The following is a 9,123-nucleotide window of genomic DNA, read 5'->3' as shown; positions in this document are numbered from 1 at the left end:
ACAGAGACCCAGAGACTCACACAGAGACCCACAGACTCACACAGAGACCCAGAGACTCACACTGAGACTCACACTGAGACCCAGAGACTCACACAGAGACCCAGAGACTTACACAGAGACTCACACAGAGACCCAGAGACTCACACAGAGACCCAGAGACTCACACAGAGACCCAGAGACTCACACAGAGACTCACACAGAGACCCACAGACTCACACAGAGAACCATAGACTCACACAGAGACTCAGAGATTCACACAGAGAGCCAGAGACTCACACAGAGACCCAGAGACTCACACAGAGACTCACACAGAGACTCACACAGAGACCCACAGACTCACACAGAGACCCATAGACTCACACAGACTCACACAGAGACCCAGAGACTCACACAGAAACTGAGACCAGAGCGTCGAGAGGCGGGGAGAGTGGAGGTGTTTTGTATTGACATCACAGTGAGAATGACGTCACGAGTCAGTGACGTCACAGTGAGCGTGACGTCAGGGTGACGTCAGAGTCAAGTTCTCCCGGAGTGACCCGCCAAGTCACCACCGTCCGTAGGCCGCAGGCTCCACCGGGCTAGAGGGAGTTTTGCGAATCTCCCAAAGAGTCAGGCACCATCGTCGGTCCGTAGAGAGGGCTCTGGTACCCTCTTGAGAAGTCTCTGGTACCTCTAGTGGTACCCCCCAGAGGTACCCCTAGTGGTACCCCTAGTGGTACCCTCCCAAAGGTACCCGCCAAGTCACCACCGTCCGTAGGCCGCAGGCTCCACCGGGCTAGAGGGAGTTTTGCGAATCTCCCAAAGAGTCAGGGACCATCGCCGGTCCGTAGAGAGGGCTCTGGTACCCTCTTGAGAAGTCTCTGGTACCCCCAGAGGTACCCCCAGTGGTACCCCCCGGAGTGACCCGCCAAGTCATCACCGTCCGTAGGCCGCAGGCTCCGGCTAGAGGGAGTTTTGCGAATCTCCCAAAGAGTCAGGGACCATCCCCGGTCCGTAGAGAGAGCTCTGGTACCCTCTTGAGAAGTCACTGGTACCTCTAGTGGTACCCCCAGAGGTACCCCTAGTGGTACCCCTAGTGGTACCCTCCCAAAGGTACCCGCCAAGTCACCACCGTCCGTAGGCTGCAGGCTCCACCGGGCTAGAGGGAGTTTTGCGAATCTCCCAAAGAGTCAGGCACCATCGCCGGTTCGTAGAGAGGGCTCTGGTACCCTCTTGAGAAGTCTCTGGTACCCCCAGAGGTACCCCCAGAGGTAAACCCCGGAGTGACCCGCCAAGTCATCACCGTCCGTAGGCCGCAGGCTCCGGCTAGAGGGAGTTTTGCGAATCTCTTTGGAGTCAGGGACCATCGCCGGTTCGTAGAGAGGGCTCTGGTACCCTCTTGAGAAGTCTCTGGTACCTCTAGTGGTACCCCCAGTGGTACCCCCCCAAGCGGTACCCTCCCAAAGGTACCCGCCAAGTCATCACGGGCCGCTAGAGGGAAAGCCCGCTAGCTAGAGGAAGGTCTGCACGGCCCTCTGTGCGTCGCGAGGGCTCCAGGCCCCTGCCGGGCGCACGTTGAAGGCCGACCGCTTCCAGTCCCAGGGTCGCGTTGGCGGCCTTCGCCAGCCGGGCCCGTAGTTGGCCTCCACGTAGGGGCGCGGCGGGCACGGCACGGACACGGGCACCCCCAGCAGCAGCGCGCGGCACAGCGAGAAGCGGCCGAAGGAGAACTCAAAGCGGAGGCCAGTGCGGCTCTGGGTGCCGCCGTTCCACACGGGCCCACGGCGGCCTCCAACGCCGCCTCCGCCTGCTCTACCATCGCCACCAAGTCCTGCTCCACCACCGCCGCCACCTCCACCACCGCCACCCGCCTCCACCACCAACTCCTCCTCCTGCTCCACCACCTCCTCCACGGACCTCACGACCACCTCCACCACCCCCACCACCCCTACCACCGCCGCCACCACCACCCCCACCGCCACCCCCCACCACCACCACCACCTCCATCTCCACGGACCACACCACCACCTCCATCTCCACCACCATCACCACCACCACCCCCACCGCCACCACCCCCACCACCACCGCCGCCACCACCCCCACCGCCACCCCCACCACCACCACCCCCAACACCCCCACCACCACCACCGCCACCCCCACCACCACCACCCCTACCACCGCCACGGACCCCACGACCACCTTCATCTCCACCCCCACCGCCACCACCACCACCACCACCGCCCTCATCGTCCGCCTCTTCGTAGAAGAAAAACACGTCCAACTTCACTCCACCACCAGCACCACCACCTCCGCCTCCTGGCGGCGCGGGCCCCACCAGCGACAGCTCGAGCCCGTCCTGCACCAGGCCGAACTTGTGCCGCAGGCGGAACCCGCGCCCCAGGAGGGCGGCCAGCAGAGCCGGCGAGAAGTCTGCGGCCCACACCCCAATGTCGACGTCGCCGCTGGCTGCGATCACGTCGCACTGACGCAGCCAGCCCAGGCAGGTGCCGCTGCTCACCCAGTGGGGCGCCCCCACCGAGGCGAGGGCCGCCCCCGCCTCCAGGAGGGCCGTCCGCGCCCCTCTGCGGAACTGGCGGCTCCCGTCGCGGCTCCCGTCGCGGCCGTCGCCGTCCGGGAACTCCCGGCGGTAGCGTCGTGCGGCGTCGCGGTCGCACTCGAGGAAGCGTGAGGCTGCGGCCTCGCGCACGAAGCGGGCCGGGGGGGGCGGCCGGGAGGGCGAGGGGGACGCCGCTCAGGAGGAGGGGAGCTGGGGTGGAGGAGGAGGTGGAGGAGGTGGAAGTGGAGTACAGGAGGTAGGAGGGGAAGGCCCCGGGGTGGCGGCCGTAGCTGAGGCGGGCGAGGTCGGCGTCCAGGCGACGGAGGCTCCGGCGCTCCGCCAGGCCTCGGGCTCGGAGCGCCCCGAACCAGAGGAGGCGCGTGGACGACGACCTGGTGGACGACGGTGTGGTGGACGAGGTGGTGGACGTGGTGGAGTCGGTGAACGTGGCCGAGTAGCCCCGCGCGTACAGGATGACGATGTGGACGAGGTGACGACGCGTCGAGCGGCACGAGGAGGAGTTGGTGGACGCCGGCGATGGACGACTACGAGGACGACGACGAGGAGGAGGCTGCAGGAGGACGTGGAGGTCGACGCTGGGCGGCGACGCGGCCGCCGGATCGTCCACCCGGGGGTCGACCCCGCGGGCGACTACGCAGCGCCAGCTCAACCGCCCGCGGAAGGCGGCAAGTAGCGGCCCTCGGGCCCCGGCCCAGGACGACTCGAGGAGCGCAAAGGAGGTGGAGTCGCGGGCGACGCACAGCGGACCCCCGCGGTCGTCCATCATCTCCGTCGTCCGACGTTTCGGATCGTCGGCCTCCGCCAGGGCCGCTAGGACGCGGGGGTCGATGAGCGTCGGGTGGACGCCGAGGGAACGGGCGACTCTGGCGAAGTCGGCCACCGTCTCCCGGGCCTCGTAGTCGTCCGTCGGGTCGTCGTCGTCATCCGTCGTCGCCGTCGCCCCCCCGGTCCCCAGGGCCGAGGCGTTGCCGTGGAGACGGAGCTGCAGGTGGAGGAAGAGGAGGGCGGTCGCCACGGCGACGGCCAGGGCCGTTGCCAGGGCGACGCGGGGGGGCGGGCGACTCATGCGGGCGACGCTCAGACCCGTGGGCGACTTGTGGGCGACTTGTGGGCGACTTGTCAACTCTACCAAAGCTCCCCCGTGTAGCCTCTAGCAGGGCTGTAGGGGCAAGTGCTGTGACACACACAGGCAAAGCTCCCCCAGGTAGCCTCTAGCAGGCTGTAGGGGCAAGTGCAGTGACACAGATACAAAGCTCCCCCGTGTAGCCTCTAGCAGGCTGTAGGGGCAAGTGCTGTTACACACACAGACAAAGCTCCCCCGTGTAGCCTCTAGCAGGGCTGTAGGGGCAAGTGCTGTTACACACACACAGACAAAGCTCCCCCAGGTAGCCTCTAGCAGGGCTGTAGGGGCAAGTGCTGTTACACACACAGACAAAGCTCCCCCGGGTAGCCTCTAGCAGGCTGTAGGGGCAAGTGCTGTGACACACACACAGACAAAGCTCCCCCAGGTAGCCTCTAGCAGGCTGTAGGGGCAGGTGTTGTTACACACACACACAGACAAAGCTCCCCCAGGTAGCCTCTAGCAGGCTGTAGGGGCAAGTGCTGTTAGTAGCGAGCAGCAGCAGCAGCGTCTGAAGGCTACCGGCACTGTGGCTACACACAGAGGGGGTGGGTGGCAACCAGCACCACCACAACCACCACCACAACCACCACGCCCGGCCGCCTTTGTCTCTCCCCCAGTGCTCGCGATGTTCACTACAACACCACCACCACAACACCACCACTACACCACCACCATCACTACACCACCACCACCACTACACCACCACGCTACAACACCACCACTACACCACCACCACTACACCACCACCACTACACCACCACCACGCTACACCAGTTACTCATTTGAGGCTGAGTCGACCTAGAGGATTTCTCAGCTACCGATTCAGATAATCGCTGCTGTCACGTGGTGGTGGCGGCTGAGTACAGCAGCGTGGCCGCTAACCACTGCACCACCACTCCCCACAACCACCACCATAACCACAACCACCTTACCACAACAATCACAACCACCACCTTAAGCACAACCACCGCCTTAACCACAACAACGACAACCACCACCTTAACCACAACAACCACCTTAACCACAACAACCTTAACCACAACCACCTTAACCACCACCTTAACCACAACCACCTTATCACAACCACCACCTTAACAACAACCACCTTAACCACAACAACAACCACCACCACCACCACCTGCTCCACTCTCCCGCTGCCTGGGCGAGTTCTGAGCGGTGACGTGAGGGGGGGGGGGGGAGAATAAATAAACAAATAAAAACGATTTAAACGCAAAACTAAAGTGACTTTTGAGGTAAAGTCGCGAGTGCTAACGACGGCTGAGGAGTTGCGAAGATTTAGTTTGATGGAGAACGTCCCTTTCAATCACGTTCGAGTTTAAAGCGCGAACAGCGGGAACGGTGAGATGAGAGGGACGGCCATCTTGGGTGGGTGGGGGGGGGGGTGAGCGCGCGGTGACGTCACCGCGCACGAATCCGGACGCGGTGACGTCACCGCGCACGAATCCGGACGCGGTGACGTCACCGCGCACGGACTAACCCGGGCGTGGTGACGTCACCACGAACGGAGGAACCTGGGCGTGGTGACGTCACCGCGCACAGGCGAACCAGGGGGGGTGGTGACGTCACCGCGCACGGACGAACCCGGGCGTGGTGACGTCACCGCGCACGGACGAACCCGGGCGTGGTGACGTCACAGCGCACTAATCCGGCGCGGTGACGTCACCGCGCACGGAGGAACCTGGACGTGGTGACGTCACCGCGCACGGAGAAACCCGGGCGCGGTGACGTCACCGCGCACGGACGAACCCGGGCGTGGTGACGTCACCGCGCACGGAGGAACCCGGGCGTGGTGACGTCACCGCGCACGGACGAACACGGGCGTGGTGACGTCACAGCGCACGAACGAACCAGGGCGTGGTGACGTCACAGCGCACGAACGAACCAGGGCGTGGTGACGTCACCGCGCACGGAGGAACCCGGGCGTGGTGACCTCACCGCGCACGGACTAACACGGGCGTGGTGACGTCACCGCGCACGGACTAACACGGGCGTGGTGACGTCATCACGCACCCCACGTCCTTCCCCATTCCAACTCACGGATGGGGGGGCGAGGGGGGAGGGGCTGGGGGCGGCGACGTCTCGCGGTGACGTCATCGCGCACGTTTCCCACCTCCCGTCGAGAAGCATTGAGCGTCGCGCCGTGACGTCATCGCGCAAGATCGGCGTTGCCGCGCGTGACGTCATCACGCAGCATCAAGGAAACGAGAAGCGGCGGGTCCCCCCGGGTTAGGGTTTAAGGGGAACAGAGTCCGGGCCTAGGCCAACAACAACAACCACAACCACCACAACAACAACAACGATGAGGCCCAAGACATTCCCGGCGTCTCCGTACCCTCCCAGCAGCCGCCAGATGCTGCAAGAAATCCGCGACAACATTCGCGGCCTCCGCGGCGGCTCCGAGGCGTCGGGGGCCTCGGCTCAGCCCGCGCCTTGCCTAGCCAAGCCCGCCGGGGGTAGAGGCGGCGTCGCCCCGGGGAGGCGCTCAGGCAAGCGCGGGGGGCCCGTGGGTACAACAACAACATCAACAACAGCAGCGCTTCGGTTCGCATCAGAAAGCTCTGCAGGAGATACGGAACTCGCTGTTGCCCTTCGCGGCTGATGGGCAGCAGCAGCAGCAGGGGCAGCAGGGGCAGCAGGGAGAGTCCGCGGGGAGACACGGGAGCAGTGGAGGAGGAGGAGGAGGAGCGGGGGGAGACGTGAACAGACAGCTGCTGGCAGACTTGGTGAGGGCAGGCGTGGCACAGGTGAGGCTCAGGGTGGTGGTGGGGGGGGTGGTGGTGGGGGGAGACGGTTGTGGTGGGGGGGGGGAGACACTGGGGGGTAGTAGGGGTGGTGGTGGTGGGGAGGGACACTGGGGGGTGGTGGGGGGGAGACACTGGTGGGTGGTGGGGGGGGGGAGACGCTGGTGGTGGGGGGAGAGACACGGGGTGGTGGGGGGGGGGGAGACTGGGGGGTGGTGGGGGGGTGGAGGTACGGGTTAACTCACCAACTCCCTCACCACGTGATTGTCCCCCCCCCCACCACCCCACACCACCCCACACCACCCCCCCCACCACCCCCCCCACCACCCCCCCCACCACCCCACACCACCCCCCCCACCACCCCCCCCACCACCCCCCCCACCACCCCCCCCACCACCCCCCCCCCCCCACCACCCCCCCACCACCCCCCCCCCCACCACCCCCCCCCACCCCCCCCCCCACCACCCCCCCCCACCCCCCCCACCACCCCCTTCACCCCCCCCCCCACCACCACCCCCCCACCACCTCCCCCCCCACCACCACCCCCCCACCACCACCCCCCCACCACCACCCCCCCACCACAGGACATGGCAGTAGCTGCGCTACGACAGACCAACAGCCGTGGGCTCGACCCGGCTCTTGCGTTCATCGCCAAGATGGGCTACCTGGACGCTCAGGGCGAGCGGATCGTGGCCGCCGTGCAGCGTCGCATGAGGCCACCACAACCACAACAACAACCACAACAACCGCAACAACCACAACAACAGCACCACCACCACCACCATCAGAGGCCGGCGTCTGATGGTGCCGCGTCTTCGGTGGCTCCTGTGAACGTGGCCACAGCCTCCTCCTGCTCCCCCTCACCCTCCTCACCCTCATCCTCGTCCTCCTCCTGCTGCTCACCTGGTGAGTGTGGTGGGGTGGGTGTGGTGAGTGTGGTGGGTGTGGTGAGTGTGGTGGGTGTGGTGAGTGTGGTGGGTGGGGTGGGTGTGGTGGGTGGGGTGGGGTGAGGGTGGTGGGGTGAGGTGAGTGTGGTGGGGTGAGTGTGGTGTGGTGAGTGTGGTGTGGTGGGTGGGGTGGGGTGAGTGTGGTGGGGTGAGTGTGGTGTGGTGGGTGGGGTGAGTGTGGTGTGGTGGGTGGGGTGGGGTGAGTGTGGTGGGGAGAGTGTGGTGAGTGTGGTGGGGTGAGTGTGGTGGGGAGAGTGTGGTGAGTGTGGTGGGGGTGGTGGGGTGAGTGTGGTGGGGTGGGGTGTGGTGGGGTGAGTGTGGTGTGTGTGGTGGGGTGAGTGTGGTGGGGTGAGTGAGTGTGGGTGTGTGTGGTGGGGTGAGTGTGGTGGGGTGAGTGAGTGTGGGTGTGGGTGGTGGGGGTGAGGGTGGTGGGGTGAGTGTGGTGGTGTGGTGAGTGTGGTGAGTGAGTGAGTGAGTGTGGTGGGGTGAGTGTGGTGGGGAGAGTGTGGTGAGTGTGGTGGGGGTGGTGGGGTGAGTGTGGTGGGGTGGGGTGTGGTGGGGTGAGTGTGGTGTGTGTGGTGGGGTGAGTGTGGTGGGGTGAGTGAGTGTGGGTGTGTGTGGTGGGGTGAGTGTGGTGGGGTGAGTGAGTGTGGGTGTGGGTGGTGGGGGTGAGGGTGGTGGGGTGAGTGTGGTGGTGTGGTGAGTGTGGTGAGTGAGTGAGTGAGTGTGGTGGGGTGAGTGTGGTGGGGGTGGTGGGGTGAGTGTGGTGGGGTGAGTGGGGGGTGGTGGGGTGAGTGTTGTGGGGTGGTGGGGTGAGTTATGAGCGGGTGTGGTGAGCGAGTGGTGAGTGTGGTGAGCGAGTGGTGAGTGTGGTGAACTAGTGGTGAGTGTGGTGAGCGAGTGGTGAGTGTGGTGAGTGTGGTGAGCGAGCGGTGAGCGAGCGGTGAGCGAGCGGTGAGCGAGCGGTGAGCGAGCGGTGAGCGAGCGGTGAGTGTGGTGAGCGAGCGGTGAGTGTGGTGAGCGAGCGGTGAGTGTGGTGAGCGAACGGTGAGTGTGGTGAGCGAGCGGTGAGTGTGGTGAGCGAGCGGTGAGTGTGGTGAGCGAGCGGTGAGCGAGCGGTGAGCGAGCGGTGAGCGAGCGGTGAGCGTGACATGTCTCCCCCTACAGGACATGCCTCTCACCCGCTCAGCCGTCGTCTGAGTTTCCAGGGTCCCGGAGATGGGGTCACCTACGACCCCAGCGGTAAGGCACTACCACTACCACTCTACCACTACTCCTACCACTCTACCACTACTCCTACCACTCTACCACTACCCCTACCACTACCCACTCTACCCCTACCACTCCACCCCTACCACTCTACCACTCCACCCCTACCTCTCCACCCCTACCACTCCACCCCTACCACTCCACCCCTAACCTACCCCCCCCCTCTCCCACACAGGTCGTGAGGCCCCCCATTCGTACTCCGCTTACTCCGGAGTGCCCCCCATGGGCCCCCCACCGCTACTCTACAGGGCCTGCACCCCCCCGCCAACTCTGCCTGGCACCAACCACCACCACCAACAACAACAACTCACCCACCACAGCACCCAACCAGCAGCTCAGCACACCACTCACCCCCAACCCGAGCGTCGTTCACAGCGGAGATTCTCGGGGTCTCTGGAAGGGGTGCCCCCCCCGGCGATCTCCGCTGCCCGCCCGGCTCCCGTGGAGGACGTTCCCACCACCTCC

General features: G+C 65.2%; 2 protein-coding genes across 2 annotated transcripts; one reads left to right on the top strand and one right to left on the bottom strand.

The window, feature by feature from the left end:
- Positions 1-423: 423 nt before the first annotated feature.
- On the bottom strand, positions 424-3,623 carry FKTN (fukutin). The gene is made up of 3 exons (XM_078623181.1): positions 2,822-3,623; positions 2,168-2,730; positions 424-1,835 (listed from the first exon to the last, which is right to left on the bottom strand). Exons 1-3 carry the CDS (start codon positions 3,621-3,623, stop codon positions 1,491-1,493), a joined length of 1,710 nt encoding a protein of 569 aa, XP_078479307.1. The 3' UTR covers positions 424-1,490.
- A 2,517-nt stretch (positions 3,624-6,140) lies between these two features.
- Positions 6,141-8,977, top strand: LOC144740310 (uncharacterized; the record flags this gene model as incomplete). Its single annotated transcript, XM_078623180.1, has 4 exons — positions 6,141-6,445; positions 7,027-7,348; positions 8,557-8,631; positions 8,834-8,977. Coding segments are annotated over exons 2-4 (538 nt in total), but the record flags the coding sequence as incomplete, so codon positions are not given.
- Between the last annotated feature and the right edge of the window lie 146 nt (positions 8,978-9,123).

The sequence above is a fragment of the Lampetra planeri genome, unplaced genomic scaffold (assembly GCF_965212315.1).
Source record: "Lampetra planeri unplaced genomic scaffold, kcLamPlan1.2.h2 scaffold_2039, whole genome shotgun sequence".
Lineage (NCBI taxonomy): Eukaryota > Metazoa > Chordata > Hyperoartia > Petromyzontiformes > Petromyzontidae > Lampetra > Lampetra planeri.
The sequence above is the reverse complement of the archived record's forward strand: the minus strand, read 5'-3'. Positions and strand labels throughout refer to the sequence as shown.